Raw genomic sequence first — 22,485 nt, forward strand, 5'->3', positions numbered from 1 at the left:
AGGCTGTATGCTGCTTTTTGGATGCCTGTTACTATTATGAAACTTTTATAAACATTTAATCCTTCAGAAAACTCTGAAGTGATTTATACTATAATTTGAATTTATTATAGTTGAATGTTTGCCATAGTTTATTGTTGAATGTTGAAGGTTGAATTTTTGCAGTTTTAGCATATCATTTGGACTTTGTTCTCTAAAAATTGAAATTTTAGTTATACTTCTAAAGGTGAGTTCTTACTAATAATTTTCAAGTAATTAATTAGACAACATAGCAAGGTAAGACTAGATTATAATTTATTAATTTTTTAAAAAGATTTATTTATTTATACAAGCACTGGGTACAGTCAGAAGCGCGGGAGGGTAAGAGAATTCACCAGAGCGGGGAGCAGAGCAGGCAGAAGGACCGAAGTACACTGCTGAGGGCAGCAGCGGGCAGCAAGAGAGGTCTGCGCGCCATGTGGGACCCTCCTCCCGTGGTCGGGTCGGGGAGCAGCAGGGATCAAACTGGCGCTGCAGAGGCTGCGGGCAGCCTTGCAACCCAGCGCTCAACTGCTGCGCCACCGGGGAGGCCCTAGATTATAATTTAGTGATGGAATCAGGTAGGTTTTTCCAGTGAACATTGCTGGGTGTCATGAAGATCATATGGTGATTTGGGATGCATGGAGAAAGATAATGATAAAAAGAATGCAGATCATTAATGAAGATGGGAAATTTATTTTTTTTTTAAATTTTTCAGAGTTAAGTTTTTTTTTTGTTTTTTTTTTAAAGATTTATTCATTTATACAAGCACTGGGGTACTGGCCAGAGGTGCGGGAGAGTGAGAGAATCCATCAGAGACAGAGCAGGGAGCAGAACAGGCAGAAGGACCGAAATACACTGCTGAGGGAAGCAGCGGGTGAGACCGGAGAGGTCTGCTGCACCATGTGGGAATCTCCCTGGCCGACTGGGAATTGAACTGGCCTGCGGACAGCTGCATAGCACTATGCTCAACCTGCTGCACCATCAGGGAAATTTATTTTTTAAAGATTTATTTATGCATACAAGAGCTGGGGTACAGGCCAGAAGTGTGGGGGGTGAGAGGAATAACCAGACACAGAGTGGGGAACAAAACAGGTAGACTGACTGAAATACACTGCTGAGGGGAGCAGCACGTGAGACAGGAGGGGTCTGCTGTGCCATGTGGGTAGCTCCCTGGCCAGTAGGTATCAAAATCATGATGCAGAGGCTGAGGATAGCTTCACAGTGCTGTGCTTAACCCCTTGTGCCACCCAGGAGGCCCAATATGTGCAGTGGTTGTCATGTCTGTTTAATATCCTTTAATATAGAACAGTCCTCCTACCTTTTTTTTTTTTTTTTTTTTTTTAAGTATATGTGCTGCCAAAGCGAGCATACTATTTTTTTTTAACGTGACTTTTTGGAGACTCAGTTCACTTGTCATATAGAATGTGTCACATAGATCTATTTGGTTTCTCCACATTAGATTCAGGTTAAATCATTTTCTTGTGTATCTGTATAGGTGGTATTCTTTACTTCCCATATTGTCCCATCAGAAGACATAAACCAGTTTTTTTTCCCTTACCGAAGATGGCTAAATTTGATCACCTCATTTTACTGTAAAGGTACATTGGTGTAAGTTATGTGAGTGAGCCTTTGTGCAATAATTGTGGACATCCTATTTTCCAAGCGTTTTCACCTGTCAGCTTTAGTAGTTATTATCCATTTGTAAATTAACTATTACCTTTCTGTTATAAAAGTAACTTTCTAATTGTATTCTTCCTACATGTATTAACTGGTATTTTTTATAAAATAATTTTTTCTACCTTCCCCTCTTCCTTTTTAAAAATAATCACTGAATGCAAAGATTTTTTTGTGTCCAATATTGTCGTTTTAAATTTTTCTTTTTTTTTTAGATTTATTTATTTATACAAGCACTGGGTACAGTCAGAAGCGTGGGCGGGTGAGAGAATTCACCAGAGCAGGGAACAGAACAGGCAGACCGACGAAATACACTGCTGAGGGGAGCAGTGGGCGCGGCAGGAGAGGTCTGCTGCACCATTTGGGACCCTTGCCAGCGATCCAACCAGCGCTGCAGAGGCTGCGGGCAGCTTCGCAGCCAAGTGCTCAACCGCTTCACCACCAGGGGAGGCCCGTCATTTCAAAATTATTAGATTAATCCCCTTCTGGCCAATGGCATTCCTTTCAAAGTCAATTCCTAGGTCCTTTTGACATGTCTAGATACTTAAGAGAATCATTAATTTCTCATACAGAGCTGTGTATGTGAATTTAGTATTTCATTTAACAGTTAAATCAGAATCTATATAATATATCTACAGTGAATGCATTAGATGTCAGCTGTCTGAAGGGTATAAAAAATAATTGTTATAGTGTCGAAAGATTTTTACTCTGAGAAATATCTGTTAAGACTTCCAGACTGACGCTGTCACTGTTGTTTATTTGTTTGGCTTTCTGTGATAGATTTTATTGATCTTGGACACACCAAGAACCTACTAGTGCAGTACCTCAAGCCTCTCAGAAATAGTTGGTGCAAAAGCCACACGAAACCCTTTTTTTTTTTAAGATTTATTTATGCATACAAGAGCTGGGGTACAGGCCACCTGCATGGGGGTGAGAAGATTCACCAGAGACAGAGTGGGGAACAGAACAGGCAGACTAACTGAAATACACTGCTGAGGGGAACAATGGGCAAGGTAGGAGAGGTCTGCTCTGCCATGTGGGTTACTCCCTGGCCTGCCTAAGATCAAATTCCTCCTGCAGAGGCTGCGGATTGCTTCAGAGCTCTGTGCTTAACCCCTTGCGCCACCAGGGAGGCCCCAAGAAACCCTTTTCTAAGCCCAGCACTACACAACCAACAGCTGACTACTTGTTGTCCCATGTAAACAGAACCATAACTGCCTAAATCATCCTTTGTTCTGGGGCATTCTTTTCTGATTTTCCCTGAATATTTATCTTCTTGTGACCCTCTACCCAGGTGTACGGAAGGGACCAGGATTTACTAAATCTCTGATTTTTTTTCCCTTCCTCAGTAGATAATGAGTCAAATACAACAGAGTGGCATAGATCCTACCTACTGTAAACCATTGTTTTTTAAATTTTATAATATGCATCAAAACCACCTATAGGACTTACTAAACCACAAACTTCTGGATACAGAGATCCTAATTCATTAAGTCTAGAATCGGGCCTAAGAATTTGCATTTTTAGTAACATGTTTCCTAGTGCTGCTGATGGTGCTGTGCTATTCCAAAGGTTGTTACTTAGATTAGATGAAGCAGGACCAAATTCTGACCAATTTAAAGAAAATAATTTACTAAAAGTGTACTGGGTAGCTACAGATTTGCTGGAAATAAAGGGAAAGTAGAATTTAGGACTAAGTAACCATGATACATAGTCCCTACCACAGATTGGAGCACAGTGGATTCTACAGCTTGAATTGATGACCATCTGTATTGTACACTGAATGACCCTGCTGCTACCACTAGCTGCCAGAGTGAATTCTGTGTAGTTCTTGGTTCTTGCTACTAATAGGCTAAAAGTCTGGGGTGGATGTGTATGACCGGTAAGGACTGGATCATTTGATCACACCAGTTTTATGGAAGGTTGGGAAAATATCTGGGGTTTTTTGCTTCTACTAGAACTCCTTAAGTTGAAGTATTTTGAAATCAAAAAGGGGTTCATTCATGGCATGTCTCCTAAATAGGTATTTTTGACATTATGCATCAGGATTTGGTTAAGTATGCTCTTAGCAGCCAAATTAGTCTTTTGTAAATAAAGTTTTAATAGAATGCAACCATACCCATTTATCTACTTTACAAATGCTTGTTTTCATGCTACAAAGGCAAAGTTAAGTATTCATGGCATCATCAGTCGTATGCCAGAGGTATTCTCTGACTTAAGAAATGTTATGACAAACTCAGTAAAGGATATCAGAAAATTCCAGGCTTCCTGACACTAACTTACCCTCATCTGACAGTTCAAGTTATTCAAGTTCTAATTTTGTTTGGGATAACATAACCTTTGTGTGTTAGTTTTTAGAACTTGTTTGTCACTAAAACGTTGTACTGATATAAAAAAAATAGCATGCACATATCCATAGGACAGGTGTTTTGTGGGTATCTGGCTAAGTCATGATAACTAAAAGGATGTGGCCCCAGCAATATGTAGTACATGTGGCTGCATCTACTCTGACTATTGTTACGGAAATCTAGTCCATGCAGTAATGAAAGAAAAAGAAAAAAATACGTAATCCTGAAGAAAGAATGGTATGCATTCTCAGAGGAGACTTTGTATATGTAGAAAATCCATAATAATCTACAAACCATGGAATTTATTAAGATTTATAATGTGCATGTTAAACTTACCACAATCTACCTTCAAGTATAAGAAATCTTAAAACAATATATTTCCATTTCTACCTCCTAATCTTTGTGCTACTGTTGCGATACATTTTCTTGTGAATGTATTACAACCCCAAAAACACATTGCTGCTGCTGTTGCTTTTAAACACTTTTCCTTTAAATAATTAGAAAAATATTTTATATCTCCTACCACATAGTTATCATTTCCAGTGTCTTCATTACTTTTTTTTTTTTTAAGACTGGAAATACAATTCCAGGTTGGTATTGTGTGTATGATTTTAAAAGTGGTAACTACAGTACCATTTGGATTGCATTGTTTCTGACATGCTTGCTGTAATTGTAATCCTAGTTCTCACTATGTGATTTATCTTTAGTTGATTTTACAGTTCCCTGAATTTTTGCTAAAGCTACTTGATTATCATATTTCAGGTGCTTGAGGTTTGTTGAGTTTCTTGGATGTATGAGTTTATAACTTTCATCAAATATAAAAGCTTTTCTACCATTCTTCACATTTTTCTTGTTCTCCCTCTGCACTACAGTGACTCCAGTTATACTTTTGTAAGGCTGCTTGAGGTGCACTGTTCAAAAAAAAACTTTTTTTTTCATCTATGTGGTTGCAAGTTTATTAATCTTTTCTTTACAATCTAATGTGCCATTCATCCCATTCATTGTACTTTATATAGCAGGTATTGTTTTCATTTCTGATAGATTTTTTTAAGATTTATTTATTTATACAAGAACCGGGGTACAGGCCAGATGCGAGGGAGGGTGAGAGGATTCACCAGAGACAGAGTGGGTAACATAACAGGCAGACTGACGAAATACACTGTTGAGGGGAGCAGCAGGCGAGACAGGAGAGGTCTGCCATGCCATGAGGGACCCCTCACCGGCCAGCTGGCCGGGATCAAACCCACGTTGCAGAGGCTGTGGACAGTCTCACAGCGCTGCGCTCAACTGCCTGCGCCACCAGGGGAGGCCCTCTGGTAGATTTTTTTTTTTAATACCCTGCTTATATGCTTAATCTTTGCTGTATCTTTATAAACATGAAATGTAAGTAAGTGTTTAAATCTTTTTTCTTTTAATTCTCTTATTGTGTATTACTGAGTTGGTTTTGATTGATTTTTCTCCCCATTAACGGTCCCTTTTTTGCATGCCTGTTAATTTTTGATTGGATACCAAAAGTTGTGGATTTCACACCTTTTTATGTGCTGCATATGTTTGTGTCTCTTACAAATACTCTTTTTTTTTTAAAAAAAAAGATTTATTTATACAAGAACTGGGGTACAGGCCAGAGGCACGGGAGGGTGAGAAAATTCACCAGAGACAGAGCGGGGAGCAGAACAGGCAGACGACTGAAAACATTGCTGAGGGGAGCAGCAGGCGAGACAGGAGAGGTCTGCGCGCCATATGGGACCCTCGCTGGCAGCCTGGGATTAAACTCATGCTGCAGAGGCTGTGGATTGCTTCATAGTGCGCCACCAGGGAGGCCCTTACAAATGTTCTTTTTTTTTTTTTTTTTTTTTAAGATTTATTTATTTATACAAGCACTGGGTACAGTCAAGCGCGGGAGGGTGAGAGAATTCACCAGAGCCAGAGCAGGGAACAGAGCAGGCAGACTGACGAAATACACTGCTGAGGGGAGGAGCAGGCGCGGCAGGAGAGGTCTGTTGGGCCATATGGGACCCTCGCTGGCGGCCAGGGATCGAACTGGCACTGCAGAGGCTGCGGGCAGCTTTGCAGTCCAGCGCTCAACTGCTGCGCCACCAGGGGAGGCCCCTTACAAATGTTATTATAAATATTCAGCTGTGTTCTGGGACACCTTTATGTAACTTGGAAGTTGTTTGAAGCTTTGAGGGCTTTTTGTCTGAGCTGTTATGTAGCATCAGAATAGAATTTCATCTAGGGTTAATTTTGCCTCTGTCCTGGGTCTAAAACTTGGTGTACTCTAATAAATTACCTTGAACTTTGAGATTTCCCACTATGCCTGGTGGGAGCAGGAACTCTTTCTGTCCCTATTAGACTTTTGGTATTGTTGCCTCTAATCCAGGGTGTGTAAATTTCAGCGCTATTGACATCTAGACTCAGTCCTTTAGGGGCCTAGTCCTTTGCATTCTAGAATGTTTAGCAGCATCTCTGACTTCTGGTCACTCAATGCTTGTAGCACCCTGCGCCCCCCCTCCGCCCCTAAATTTTGACAACCCAAAATGTCCCCAGACATTGCTAAATGTCATCCGGAGACAAAAATCAATCTGGTTGAGGACCATCACTATAATTTTTTTCAGATGATTCTTTTCCTATGTTCAGAGATCACTGTTTGTGATGATTAGTACATAAAGGAGACCCCGTATAGGTTTCCAGAACATGCCACATCCTAGAGTAGTGCACTCTCCTGCTCAGCAAACTCCAGCCACATTTTCCAGACTGCCAGCTCAGTCTCCTTAAGATAACCACCAGATAGTAAGGTATGTTAGTCATATGTATCACCTCCTTTGTTTTCTCTCTCTCAGGTGTCTTTTGTTACCTGATGTCTTTGCTCTTGAAAAAATGTTGTTTCATGTTTTTGTTTTTTTTTTTGTCTTACGTGGAAAGTCGTCTGGTCCTTTTTGTTCTATCTTGACTTAAAGCTGAAGTCTCAACAATTAATCTTTTACTTTGGAGGAGATGTCCTGAGATACCCCTAACCATTCCACCCCGAAGAACATGGTAGTGGTAAAGTGGTAGTTGAATTTTCATGAAGTTTTATCTCCCACTTCCTGGAGTATATGTGTGTTACTAAGACTGCAGGTACCAGCCTGCAGGTACCATTCTGTCTTGTCAGCAGTCAGCAAGATATCAGCTATATGATGAGTCAGAAGGTTTAGATGTCTTCAGATTGTGAGAGTTAAAATAGCCCAAAGAGGAAATTATAAGTTAATATTGTCCTATATGAATGCAAAATGTTTTTGATCCTCTTTTATAATTGGAATGGAAAAGAACACAGTCACCACCTAGGCTTAATTAAATCAGCCCAGCTATATGTCTGAGACTACAGCTGTGACCAGGGCTAGAATTTGGTTAAGTCTTTTGGAGCCTTCCATTATTTTTTAGGATTCACCTGCTTTCTGTGTATCATGGGATAGCAGACGTCATCCTCTTTACTGGTGGGCCTCATCTTCACTATTCTTCACCCCTCTGAAAGCAGTAGCGTCTTGTATTTACTGTCTTGTTCTACGAAAGGGGACGTTTTCGGATGATTGCACTTGGCTTTTACCACATAGGTCATCGACCCATTGTGGGGGGTTTTTAACTGCCAATTATAAATTCTGTTTCTTAATTTAGGGAGTGAATGGAGACTGTTAGGTGGTCTGAGGTCCAGCCAATCCAGTATAAGCCACATTTTCTGCAGGACTTTTATTTTCTCCATACAGAAGGTTTTGACTGAGAGTTTCTTCACAGAACCTTAATTAGAATTAATTCAGGTGTAAATTTTTTTTTTTAAATAAATCTTTATTTTATTTTTTTTTTTAAGATTTATTTGTTTTTTTTATTATTTATACAAGCACTGGGTACAGTCAGAAGCGCGGGAGGGCGAGAGAATTCACCAGAGCCAGAGCGGGGAGCAGAGCAGGCAGAAGGACCGAAGTACACTGCTGAGGGGAGCAGTGGGCGGCAGGAGAGGTCCGCGCGCCATGTGGGACCCTCCTCCAGTGGCCGGGGAGCAGCCGGGGATCGAACCTGCGCTGCAGAGGCCGCGGGCAGCTTCGCAACCCAGCGCTCAACCGCTGCGCCACCGGGGAGGCCCAGGTGTAAATTTTTTTAAGAAGACATAACTTGCATACCATCTTGCCTCTCTGTGTATTTAGCTTGGGCTTCCTTAAAACATTTGAGGTCTCAGGGTACTTGAATGTTGGAAGTTAAACTCACTTCTGCCCACTCCCCCCCCCTTTTTTTTGGCCAGAACAAGTCACAAGACCAATTGTACCCATGGGGAGGTGGGGAGGTGTGCAGATTCCAATTTTTCATGGGGGAGTGGTAAGATCCCTTTGATAAGAGAGCATGTGGACTAAGAAATGTTGTAGCCACCTTTGAAGCTACAGTCTGCCATATCACTATGCAATCTGCTATCATCTAGAATTTTATAGAACTTTCTCATTTGTTGCGGTTTTCTATTTTAATCTTTTTGTCCTTTTTTTTTTTTAAGATTTATTTATGCATACAAGAACGGGTACAGGCCAGAGGTGGGGGCGGGGGAGAGGATTCATCAGAGACAGATTTGGGAACAGAACAGGACGAATGACTGCCATGTGGGTAGCTCCCTTGCTGGGAATCGAACTCATACTGCAGTGGCTACAGATAGCTTCATAGGTTGCGTCTTAACCCCTTGCTCCACCAGGGAGGACCTTTTTTGTCCCTTTTTTAATACTTAAGAAAATCTTTTTCACTATCATTTTAGCTAAGATTTGGCAGCTGTGAATGGTTGTTGACAACTCCATCATGGTTAATTGTAATCTTTGGAATCAAGGTATACTGCTTTTTTTAATCCCTTAACAGCTTCCTGTCTTTCAAGCTTATTAGAAAACAAGTTGTCTTTGGTATCTTTTCTTTCTGTTGTGGCATCTGGTTATTCTTTTGGCCAGTTGCATTTCAAAACAAGAAGGCAGTATTTGGGAGCAGTCTGCTGTGGTATAAAGGCATTATTCCTTTTAAGAGAACAAGGAGGTACGTTGTATATAGAGAATTTGTTTATAAACTTATACTGTGCACCAACATTTGCATAACACCACATTTGACTGCTACCATATTCTCCTCTTGCTATGATACTGCTCTTAGCTGAGGTTGTATACTGTGTCATCCTGTGAGTTTTTAATATCTTGTTATCTGAATGAGGACCAAAGAAAATTTCCTTACCTCTTACACAGAGGCCAATAGCATTGTCCCACTGGACACACTTTTTGTTTGTAGATTAAGAAAGGTTTTTGAAGAAAGTTATGTTTTAAGAGGAATAGTTATATGCAATGTCATCTCTAGAGGTGGTCAACCAGGACACACAAAGATCTGGAGCCTGCAAATGCAGACACTAATCTGGAGGGGGAAAACCCAACAAAACCAAAAAAAAAGACAGCATAACAGGAAGTCACTGAAGAAGAAAAGTTACATCTGTTTAAGAATGAAATCGATTTTGATGTGGAATAATGAGGTTTTGATTCCTGACATTGATTGTGTGGAGGCTATTGACCATGCTGATGCCTTTTGGGGAAATAATGTTTGGATTGAGGGAGCTCTTTGCCTTTGAGGTCGTAATTCAGAGATTTTATGATACTTACATAGTTAACAGTCCTGTCATAAATTTTGTTAGCTTAAATTCAGAATTGTGGGATGTCATTATATTAAGTATATTTGAAAAGTGATCTAAAATATTTTTTGTTCTACAGGACTTAAACATTATTTACGCTTACCTTCATGGAATGGAAATATTATCAAATCTCAGGGAACATCAACTTAGGTAAGTGTGATGCTGTGTTAAGAGCATGCTATGGCATTATTCAAATGAGGTCGTGTAGCTAGTTGCAGAGGATAAATCATTTAGGGGGATTTGTAAGATAGTCATAGGAATTTGCATTTTGCTCAATTTTTTTTTTTTTAACCATGATACCTTAGCAAATCTTAACATCTAAGCGCAGTACTGTCTTCCATAAAATAAGGATAAAATTATCTTTTTAACAGTATTTTAAGGATTAAATGAGAATAACTTTTTAAAGCAAAGCACAGTGCTCAGTATGTTAGCCAGTTAAAACAAGCTATTTTCTTTTTTAAAGATGGGCATAGAATGATTTAATGTTGTATTTAAAGTGGAAAGAGTAGGGCGTATGATTTGTTGTATCTCCTATGGATAAGATCCAGAAATTTTCTAAACCTTACTATCCTATTCTGTAAAATGAGTTTTCTCTCCTCCTACCTTATGTCATTTTGATTATATTTGTGTAAAAAGACTTCTGAGTAAAGTAAAACACCAATTACTGTAACTTCACATAAAAATTTAATTAAAATGTGTTTTTCCTCTATAACCAGTTTATTCCTCACTTTTTACTGTTCTTTAAGTTTCTGATTGTAGATCAGATTGCTAAATTATACTTGCATGTGATTTATTTTCTATTTTCTGTATAGCATAATTCAAATGTTAGTATATCTCAAGAAGAGAGATGAAAACTGAAAGTAGAACCTTTAATAATACTGAAAGTATTTTTTAAATGCAAACAATTTTATACATTTAACAGATTTATGTGTGTATATATACTTCTGCCAGTAACTGTTCTTCACATATGGATTCAGTAGTGAATCAAACAAATGTATTTTTTTTTTCATAAAAATGTTATTTAGTATGAATTGGCAGGTTATAGAATTACATGAGTATTATACTTGTTGCCACTTGATGTTATCTAATTGCTTTTTTTGAAAATATTGCATTTAAATGTATATATTTCTAAACTTGTAGATTAATGAAAGTGATAAATCTTACCCTTTTGTTGAGGTAATTATAAGATTTTTTGAAACTGTTTAATTTTTTTTTAATAGATTAATGTCTGCAAGAGCACGCTATGAGAGATACAGTGGCAATCAAATTCTTTTTTGGTAAGTATTTCCATAGTTAAATTAATTGCTTTAATGTTTAAACTTTAGCAGTAAAATTCATTTAATTTTGGAACAATATCTGTAGAGCAAATCGAAATATATTTATAAACTATGAAATATATAGGGAGCATAGAAGAGACATACAGTGCGACAAAGTTGAATATATATGTTTCTGTAACTACTACCCAGATGAATGTGTAGAACATGTCAGCTTTTGAGAAGGCTCAGGTCTACTCTCTTTTGGAAAGGTTATCACAGTTTTGAGTAATTTTACCACTTTTTGAATTTCATAGATACTTTGGTCAGACTTAAAATTCACACATGTCCACGCTTCTCTCATACTTGTGCATTCATTCTGCTTCACTGCTTTATAGTATATAATTGTGTGAAAATAACTGTGTTTTCCTCTGTTAACAGACATTTGAATTATTTGCATTTTTGTTGCTATCAGGAGTAGTAAAGTTCCTGGCACCTTTTTGTTCATGTCTTTCATGCCTGTATATACTCATGCCTGTTGGGCATATTCGTTGGAATAAAGTTATTGGAAATACATGTTCAAATTTAGGAGAGTCTAACTAGAATCCAATGTATATTTCTTTTATCTTATCATTTTGCATTTCTTTACTAATGATGAATGGTTTTCATAAGCTATTTGGATAGTACTTAATGAAATTGTGATTCAAGTTTTGTTTGGGTTTTCTATCTTCTTTCTATTGCTCTCTTACACATTTTCTATCTAACTCTTTTGTTAGATATATATGTTGCAAATATTCTCCTACCTTTTATGGTTTGCCTTTTCACTCCATAAACTTTTGAAGAAGAGAAATTTTTAGCTTTCTGTTTTTCTGCTCTTCATGGCTGGTACAAAAAAATAAAATCTTCCCTTCCTCCTGATTATGAATATATTCTCTGTTTTTCTTCTAAAATTTTGGTGAATGTATCTAGGATTGGTACTGGCTTTGCATATTTTTAAAATATTTGCTGGGTTCATGTAGATTTTGGTAGCTGTATTATTTACTGATCTGTATATAAGCTGTACTTATGCTCACCCTCTGTAGAATGGATGGAAAGCAGAACAATATTTGTCCTAATTGAGCATATCATATAGTTAAAATACTTAAACATATTTAAGTGCTATCAGTGAATTACACACTTAAAAATGGGTGAATTTGTGATCTGGATATTATACCTCACTAAAGCTGTTTAAAACATTTATTCTATAAAATCTATATCTTGTTGGTCATAAGCAAGAGTTTTTTTAAAAAGAATGTGAAGCCAAGTAAAGAATTTAAATTCCTGGATTATGAAGGCAGAGAGAAGAGTGTAGTTGACCTTAATAGAAAAAGTGAAAATAAACCACTGTGTTCAAATTCTGGAGCAAAGAAGAGTAAACAGCAGAGAGGAATCTTGAGAGTCAAATGGAAGCAAGCATAAGAGTTTTTGATCTCTTTAGGAGCTTTGGGAAGCCTTTGAAGAAGTAAGATTCTGCAAGATTAAGTATGGCTCCCTTTTCTGAGCCAGATTATTCTTGGATTCATTTACTTGCAGAGAAAGGAAATAGTGTGGCCCCACATAAAAGGGTTTCACGTTCCTTGTGTTTACTTATCAAATGCATTGCCAAGATTCAAATAATTTCCGATAGATGAACTAGCATGTCTTTCTTGCTGATGGGAGTGAGCTTTAGAATTTTCCCTGCATTTATGGTAGAATTTTCAGACAGCTTTGTGATTGCTTCAACTAATTATGATAAAAATTGGAGGCTTGTTATAACTTCCAGTTGAAACTTATTTCTGTCTTAATTTTGGACAAATTTTACTTTCATTGTTTTTAATTCCTTGATATTGTAAAATTACATTTCAAAAGATAAGGAAGTGGAATTATAAAAAAAAAAAGAAAACCTTGCATAGATTAGGGTAAGACGATACAGTTGTTTCCATCTTCTCTAAGTGAAGGTGGGAAAAAATATAAAAAGTACTTTAAAGTACCTACTGGAATGTTGGCAAGAATTTCCCCTTCTCATGGTAAACAATAGGATTGGTCCAAAAAGCTTATCCTTGGTTCTGTATGGAATGATTTGGAAGCTTAGGTTTTCTGGGTGGAAAATTCTTCTATGCATGGAGAACAGAGAATACTGGAATATCCACAAATAAATGATTGTGAGGTAGATGTTAAAGATGTGAGTTTGAGTTGTCTGATAACACAACTTGACATGTGAAGTAGATGACCACATGAATGTCCAATTCTCAGCTCACAGGAAAGATTTACTTTCTAGATGTTAGATTTCTCTACGTAGTGGAATTAAATGAAACTTTAGGTATGGTTAATAAAGATGAGAGAGAGAAACAGTAGATTAGAAACTAACGTCTGACAATGTGACAAGTTTCTGTTGGGGATTTAAGTGGACTAAAATGCTGAGAAGTCTGTCTTGTGATTTTTTTTAATCCTTCAAACACATGTAAACTGAAATATTGGGTAAACATTTAAGTCTTTCAGAATAAAATTTAAAAGAAATAGTTCATTGTGATCCAAATTCTAGTTGAAAATAAACTTGTAAATTCTAGTAGTGTCTTTAATGTATATGAACGCGCTCAGAAATAGAATTTTCTAAGATGCAGATGTATATACAATATTTAAGTTAATCTTCATCAAGTGTCATGATCCACTACACAAAATAAAGAATGTGAAGTTGAAGATACCAGTAAGAGTAAGCATACTCTTTTTAAGTTTGTATCGTAATTTAGTGATTATACTTCTTTTTTTAGATAAAAGATTTATTTATTTATTTATTTATACAAGCACTGGGTACAGTCAGAAACACGGGAGGTTAAGAGAATTCACCAGAGCCAGAGGGGAGAGCAGAGCAGGCCGACTGATGAAACACACTGCTGAGTGGAGCAGCGGGCTGCAGGAGAGGTCTGCACGCCATGTGGGACCCTCGCTCAGCAGTCGGGGATCAAACCAGCACTGCAGAGGCTGCGGGCAGCTGTGCAACCCAGCGCTCAACCGCTGCGCAACCGGGGAGGCCCTAGTGATTATACTTTTCTATATGAATACAGTCTGTATAAAGTGTAGGCAGCAGACAAAATTACCTAATTTCCAACTAGTATTACTTAATTTTTAGTGATTTACAATTTTATTGGGGTATATTTCATTTTTTATATTTTATATTGACCCAGTATACATGGAGATGTGTGTGTTCATTTTCTCATTTACTTAAACAGCTCTGAAACTGTTGCCAGATGTTGGTATATCCTGCTTTCTGGATCTGTGCTTATGAAAGACTCCATGGTCTTGCCTCCTTGCAGGTACGTTTACATTTATTGCTTAGTACATGTGTCAGGTATAGTTAATGTTACACCGGTGTTATCTGTTACATTAAACTATGTAGTAAGAATGTATTTTTTTTTCAATAGGTGATGCATTTTATAAGTCTTTGCTTATTGGTACTGCTAGAAATACTGCACAGATATCAACTGAGATTTCATATTTCTGAGCATATAATCTTTACGTTTACATCATAACACAGTATGTTAATCCTGTTTGGTCTCTAGTTTTATGTGAGGTTTGATCTGATTTAAATTACAATTCTTTAATGCTGTGAATGGTTATAAGAGGCAGTCTGTCTTAATGGTTAAGATATGAATAGTCAAGAAATTGTTTTTTTTTTTAGAGTAGACAACCTTAGTTAGAATCCCTATTATATGATAGGATATATTTTAGTTTTCTTGTTTTGAAAATGAGAGTAATAGTAGTACCTGCTTATGTGTTTTCATAATGTTTACCAAACTGCTACTCGGAGTTCTTAGTAGAAGTTTGTAAAAATTGATACTAGATCCAGACTGTGAGTGCTGTTACTTCTTCAGGAAATTGCTTAATCTCTTGCCTCAGTTTCCTCATTTGTAGAGTGGGGATACTAATAGATACTATTTTACAAGCTAGTTTTGAGGAATAAATAAGTTAATCTAAAGCTCTTACAATAGTGCCTGACTGTTACAAATAATTGTTAATTATCACTATCATATTATTGCTTAAAAGAAGAGATGGGCGCTTGCGAGATGGTCAAATACATTATTGTTAAGAGATTGTGGTCTGTTAGTAATCTGTAAGATTTTGGGGCTTCAGATTGTGATTTGGTCAAATAAAAATATAATTTTTTAGTGACTCCTTTCCAAAAATGTTGAGATTTTTTAGGCTTGTAAAGTCAAACTTGCAATTGCAGCTAAGTTAATTTAGAGAATATGTTAGATATAGACCAATAGGTAGTAGAAACATTTGCTAGGTTGCCTTGGGCCAGAGTTGGTCTATCATTGGGTCAAGGCTAGTAAGAAGGGTACCACTGTGCAGGATTGGAGTCAAAGACCTCGACCCCCCGCTAGGTGTGCATTGGCCCTGAGGCTGGGTACAGGACCTCCTTTTTACACACACACACACACACACACCCCCACACACACACACCCACACACCCCAACACCCTCACCCTCTATTGACTAAACTTTAGTATTTCCAGCTAGCAGGACAATATTAAGTAAATCAGATCCTTTACTACAAAGTAGATTTGAAAGCTGAGAGCCAGTACATTTGGAGTCTAAAGGCAATAAAATAGCTAGTATCATCCATTCCCTGGACTTCAGTCCAACGACAGAATCTGTTTCACCTAAGAAGATAAAGTTATCCTTCAGATAAGTGAGGATATGAACATTCTCAACAGTCATTACTGACTGTATTATATATTATACCTCTGAATATTGTATTAAGACTATCTTGTAAAAACCATCTCCAGCAACTTGTATGTAAAATAAATATGGGGAAGAAAGAGAAGAAGAAAATACAAACCTATACAATTAAAGAGAAAATATGAAAAGACTCTACTTATTTTCTGTGATTGATCTTAAGACTGTGTAGTTGATGTCTCTGATTTCTACCCTTTCAGTATTTCTGACCTCAGTCAAAATTTCAGCTGTCCCGCATACTTTACCTAATGGTCGGAACAAAACCATTTTTGAAGGGTCCTCAGTTGTCCTCATGCTTTTCCCCCTTCATTTTTTTGTTGTTGCTGTAGTTTTCCATTAATCTTTAATAGTTGATACGGAAGTACTACAAGAAACCAAAGAAAATCCCTTGGCCTGCAAACAGTCTTCCTGCCCCTGATTGTGTAAAGCACTCATTGTCTTGTTGGTGATGGGGATTGATCACTTAGGCTATCAGAGTAACAGCTTTTCCTGACTGTTGGTTCAGTGATCAGTTGGAAGTCCTACTTCACAAGAGCTGTTGTTGTGTTTCCCGATAGAATCCATCTTTTTGTGGGCACTTACACTCAAAAACAGCAGAATTTAAAATTTGGGGAAGGGGAAGCAAAATTTTATGAATGAGTTACTAGGTATGGCAATGAGAAGAGCCATTTCTGTCCCATGCCATTAATACCATACCCATGTATTCTCACTTTGAGGAGAAACAAACCATTGCAATACTTGAGTTCTATGATGGAAAACAATGCTTATCTAAAGTAGCAAGACAACATTAGATATTTTGTGGATAGTGATACTAACAGACGCTTTATGGACAAGAAAGGCAAATCATTTCCAGTTATGAGTCTGTTCCAGTGAAGATAAATATCTGCCCTTGGATGACTAACTAGTATGCTTGAGGAATGGTCTCATATGAGGATCAATGTTGATCTCTACTGTGGTAGATTATGTTCCCAACAATAGCATTGGCATTTGACACTCTGCATATTCTCCATCTTTGTCACTGTGACCATTTCATGCAGGGACCAAGTGTGCAAGCACTGGAGTGACTCCAGAAAAAGATTGGTTGTCATTTTGTTTCCTTTCCAGTGGGTTCTCTTTGGTCATTCATATGGAAGATAGCTATCCTCTGAATGAGGTCCTTCCTCATAACTCTTCCAAGACTTCCTTTTTGCCAATTTTCTGTGCTTTTTCCCTCCAAGTTCCTGACCATTCAGCCAAACCACTAGTAAGTGCCAATGGATCTGTTTGCAGCAATATTTCTGGCCATCTCTCAAACAATACAGACATATGTCAGGCACTCATCTAGTCATTGGAATTGGGAAAAGTTATATTTAGATAGCACTGTGCATAGCACTATCCACTTTCTGAAGACATAATTACTCAAATAATTTTTTGAGAAATTCTTACCTTTCTAAATTCTTACCTTTCAAAGTCAAAGCACTAAGTACTTAAGAAGTGTCCCACTTTCATTGTCATCCACATCATTCAACCTATTTGCATAAATAAGTAACCACCTTTTTCAGTATTTTGCATGTCTTTACAGTGTTTTTTTTAGTACATATGTAAACAAAAATACATCTTCTTGTTTCTCCTATTATTGATCCAAATAGAGAGTTTTAACTCTTGCATTGCGAAATAAATTTGGTAGGATAGTGAAGATAAATGTACATGTTAATGCTACTCTAAATCAAACATTTCCCTAATCACTACCTGATCAAGAAATTGAACATTGTCAGTACCCTTGAAACAGCCTCCTTGTCTTTTTTTCTCAAATTAGCTCTCCTACTCCCCCCAAAGAAGATCATTTGCCTAAATTTTAGTCAGTCTGGAGTATCTGTAGAGTTTTAACCTGAGATAATGTTGCACACCTAAACACTGTAGTTCTGTTTACTTTTGAATTTAAAATGATTGTAACTATATAGTATTATTTGGTGTCTACTCTGGGCCATCATGTTTGTAAGATTAATTCATATTGTTGCATGTAGTTAATTCATTCTCATTGATTTAGTACTTCATTGTTAATTTTGGACTATTTAAAGTAAAGCAGCTGTGACCCTTCTTGTACATTAGATGCATACATGCATGCATTTATGTATGGTATACCTAGCAAAAAATTGTTGGCTGACCAGAAGTGCCTGTATTCAGCTTTAATTGTGCATTTTAAGGTGTGTTCCGAAGTGGATGTACTAATTTACACATCTACCAGCAGAATATGAGAATTCCTCTTCCATATCCTCACCAACAATTAGCGTTGGCAACTGAAAACAAAATTTTTTTTTAAGATTTTATTTTATTTATTTATGTATGCAAGAGCTGGGGCATAGGCCAGAGGTGCAGGGAATGAGAAGATTGAGTAGCAGTGAGTAGCAGAACAGGTGGACTGACTGAATTACACTGCTGAGGGGAGCAGCGGGCGAGACTGGAGAGGTCTGCCCTGCCATGTGGGTTAGCTCCCTGGCTAGGGATTGAACTAATGCTGCAGATTAATGCTTCAGTGGCCCCGATAGCTGCCCATAGACTTAATCCCTTGTGCCACCAGAAACACCCCTGGAAATTTTTTTTTGACTGTTCAATTTCAGTTATTCTGTTGAGTACACATCTCATTATAGTTTTTGACTTACATGTTACTAACTGCTGATGAGTTGAATAAATGCACATTTAAATAGTCTCTTGTGAAGTGCTTCTTCACATATGTTTCTCATTTTTTTTAATGTACTGTCTTTGTTGAGACTTAGAAATTCTTTGTATGAGTAAGAATCCTTGTTTGGTTATTTTTGTTGCAAATATCTTTTCCCCAATCTGTACCTTGTGATACTCTTTTAGTAATGTATTTGTATAAACACAGTTTCCTAACTCTAGTGTAGAACAATTTAGTGTTTTAGTTTTGTCTTCAGAACTATTTTTGTGCCTGAGGTAATGAAGATCCTTTTCTTTATTTTCAGAACTTTTCTTGTTTTACTTTAACATTTGTATCTATAGTCTACTTAGAATTGATTTTTGAGTCAAATATTGTTGAGTGAAGATCAAATCTCAACAGTAGTTAGAGATGATCAGAGTGAGGAGGACTCAAACCTGGGAAGCAATCTGACAGATTTTTGCTCTGAGAGCTGTTCGACTGAACACAAGTTGGAATTTAGTTTATGTAGGTAAGAACAATGAGTCATTGACAGAAGAATGTAGTAATTCTTGATAGGGGTTTCTAGGACCTAAAGTTATACTGACGCTAGAGGAATGCAATGCAGTATTTAATTTTTTCCTCGTTAATGAATGCTCTGCTGTGATGCAAAGGCTGGATAGAATTATTAAATCTTTTTTTTTCTTTTTTTAATCTGAAAAGACTTACTTTACCTTCAGGCAGCAGATTTCTGCACATAGGATGGAGCCTGCAGGATGGCTTTACTCTCTTGCCTCCTAGACCTGGGGAATCGGATTGGGGAGCGGTGGTCTCCAGAAAATTGTACAATATACTGGTGTTGTGTGGTTTACCATGTGGGTTCCTGTTTGTCCTTTACCAATCTAATTCAATGCTGCCTTTTCCATTTGCACCTATTTGTGTATCTGCCTCTGGACTTTTTATTTGTTCCATTAGCATTTGTCTGCTTGTTTGAATACCACACTATTATAATTATGATTGTTTTATAATAATGTCTTGAAGTTTAATAGACTATTTAAAAATGAGAAACCACTCAACTGTGTTTCAGCATGGTTGTATCATTTCAGACTGCCACCAGTAATGTACAGAGTTCTGTTTGTTGCTATATCTTTTTTTTTTTTATGTAGCCACCCACATGTTACTGTGACATAGTGCCTTATTTTCCTTTTTCCTGGGGCATGATATTAAGCACTTTCCCTTTTCTTATTGAACGTAGTTTCCCTTTGTTCCTTTGTGATGTATCTTTAAAACTTTTTTTTTTTTTTAATACAATAGCTGGGGTACAGGCCAGAGGTGCGGGAGGGTGAGAGAATTCACCAGAGACAGAGTGGGGAGCAGAACAGGCTGATGGATCAAAAGCACTGCTAAGGGGACCAGCGGGCGTGACAGGAGAAGTCTGCCACGCCATATGGGAAGCTCCCTGGCCAGCTGGAAATCGAACCCGCGCTGCAGAGGCTGCAGACAACTTCGCAGTGCTGTGCTCAACCCAGTGAGCCAACGGGGAGGCCCTTTAAGACTTTTTTTTTTTTGATTTGCCTTTTGTGTTTGTTTTCATTCTTTTTTAGCAATCTTTATTTTGTGATGCAAGTTGTAGTGTATTTTATTTGGCTTGCATCTTAATTCTGTCCATTTTAAACAACTATTAAGGTATGTAGTTGACATAAACTAAACTGCACATAAAGTATACAATTTAAGTTTTGGCATATGTGTATTTGTGAAAACCACCATTGTAGCAAAGATAATTACCATATCATCCCTACCAAAAAGAATTTCCTCATGCCCTTTTGTAAATCTTCACTCACATTCATTCTTGCTCCCTCCTTTGCCCTCCCTTGATACCCAAGAATCATTGTTTCTTATTTTGTTTTTTGGTAATGACTAGTTTATATTTTCTAGAATTTTTCATAAGGTGCAACACCAATAAATAATCCTTCCTTGTCTGTCTCCTCATAACTCAGTAAAATTATTTTGAGGTCTATCGTGTTGTAATGTGTATCAATATTTCACTTCTTTTTGTTGCAGTGTTCTTGGGTAATGATATACCAATTTGTTTAGCATTCAATTACTGGTGGGCATTTGGTCTGTTTCTTGTTTTTGTTTTTTAAGATTTATTTTCATTTATGTATGCAAACAAGAACTGGGGTAAAGGCCAGAGGTGGGCAGGGGGAGAGGATTCACCAGAGACAGAGTGGGGAGCAGAACAGGCAGATCTATTGAAACACATTGCTGAGGATAGCAGTGGGCAAGAGGAGAGGTCTGCTGTGTCATGCAGGTTATCTCCCCAGCCAGGGATAAGAACTCTTGCTGCAGTGACTGGTGGCAGTAGATAGTTTGATAGCGCTAAAACTTTAACTCTTGTGGCACCAGGGAGGCCCTGTTTCCTGTTTTTAACTAGAGTTGCTGTGAACATTTATGCATGTTTTTATATGGAGGTATGCTTTCATTTCTCTTGAATAATGTGATCGTTACAGGGCAGGGAGGGGGCACCCCAAAGCCCCCAAACCTACCTGCTTTAAATAGGTTCTGCCATCCGCTGCATGAAGACAAAACATATAAGACCTTTCTTTAATGGAAAGGAACTTCAATACAATTACTAAACAATACAGAAAAGACAAAAATTTTGGTTTCTAAATCAGGCACCCAGAGTTACCTATCCCCTCATGGGTAACAGTCTATCCAAATGGGATTGGCCCAGAGCAAAGCCCAAAAGCCTGCCACAAGTCTAAAGCACCTTCTATCAGGGACCTGTAAAAACGGGTTAGAAACAGACAAGTCTGGGAGGAAAAGAACAAAATCAAGATAAAAGCTGCCTTTGTTACCCTCCCCATGGGTCTCTCACCCACATGTTTCACCCAGTCCAGAACCAAAAGCAAGTGTAGTTTCTTCACATGTCTCTGCTCCATGTGTCTCCTCGCTCTCCATCCTGGTTCCTTCTTTCTCCAGTCTCCTCTCCAGTTTCTTCTCCTTGCTCCACTCCACCCTTCTATTGGGTGGGGCAGGAACCTGGAACTTCCCCTTTGTTTTGCATATCTACCTGGTGGTGGCTAATTTATGTAGTCAGTTATCCTTTAACCTTTTAAGAAAGTGCCATTTTATTTTCCAAAATTACAACATTTTACATTGCCGCCAGCAGTATGTGAGAAGAGTTCAGTTATTCCCTATAAAATCCTCAACAGCACTTGGTTAGGTGAGTTACAAACCCTGATTGGTTTGTGGCATTACCTGATTGTTGTTGACTTGCATTTCCCTAAAGACAAATAATGATGAGCATCTTTTCATGTCCTTATTTGTCAGTTGTATATCTTATTATAAAGTGTCTTTTGCCGGGCCTTCCCAGTGGCGTGGCGGTTGAGCGCTGGGTTGCGAAGCTGCACACAGCCTCTGCAGTGCTGGTTCGATCCCCGGCCACCGGGTGAGGTGCGCAGACCTCTCCTGCCGCCCGCTGCTCCCCTCAGCAGTGTATTTCATCAGTCTACCTGCTCTGCTCTCCCCTCTGGCTCTGGTGAATTCTCTCACCCTCCCGTGCTTCTGATTGTACCCAGTGCTTGTATAAATAAATAAATAAATCTTTAAAAAAAATAATAAAGTGTCTTGCCTATTTGGGGGAAGGGGTAGGATTGTTCAATTTCTAATATTTAAATTTCAGAAAATCTTAATGTAGGCTATGTACAAGTCCTTTAATGGATGTGTGATTTCCAGATATTTTTTCCCAGTCTGTGGTTTGTACTTTCCATCTGTTTAACTGTCTTCCTCATAGCAGAGGTTCTTAATTTTGATGAAGTTCAGGATTTTTTTAAGGGACTGTGCTTTTGGTAGTGTATGCAAGAAATCTTCGATTAACCCAAGATCACAAAGAATTTTTTTCCTATAATTTCTTCTGAAAGTTTTGCAGTTTTATTTTTTTTTTTTTTTAAGATTTATTTATTTATTTGTTCATTTGTTTGTTTATTTATTTATACAAGCACTGGGCACAGTCAGAAGCGCGGGAGGGTGAGAGAATTCACCAGAGCCAGAGCAGCAGGCAGAAGGACCGAAGGACACTGCTGAGGGGAGCAGCGGGCGGCAGGAGAGGTCTGCGCGCCATGTGGGACCCTCCTCCGGT

At 38.0% G+C, this 22,485-nt stretch overlaps 1 protein-coding gene across 8 annotated transcripts in view; it reads left to right on the forward strand.

The window, feature by feature from the left end:
* The window catches only part of RAPGEF6 (Rap guanine nucleotide exchange factor 6), a 219,996-nt gene that overhangs the window by 14,222 nt on the left and 183,289 nt on the right, over nucleotides 1–22,485 (forward strand). For 7 of the 8 annotated variants that reach the window (XM_054694436.1, XM_054694440.1, XM_054694442.1 and 4 more), the window contains exons 2-4: nucleotides 9,785–9,855; nucleotides 10,926–10,982; nucleotides 14,204–14,287. In XM_054694436.1, coding sequence (XP_054550411.1) covers nucleotides 9,785–9,855; nucleotides 10,926–10,982; nucleotides 14,204–14,287 — 212 coding nt within the window. Of the gene's footprint in view, nucleotides 1–9,784; nucleotides 9,856–10,925; nucleotides 10,983–14,203; nucleotides 14,288–22,485 lie in introns of those variants that run through there. The other variant, XM_054694443.1, reaches the window with a different exon arrangement.

The sequence above is a fragment of the Talpa occidentalis genome, unplaced genomic scaffold, assembly GCF_014898055.3.
Source record: "Talpa occidentalis isolate TD23 unplaced genomic scaffold, MPIMG_talOcc4v2.1 talOcc4.13, whole genome shotgun sequence".
Lineage (NCBI taxonomy): Eukaryota > Metazoa > Chordata > Mammalia > Eulipotyphla > Talpidae > Talpa > Talpa occidentalis.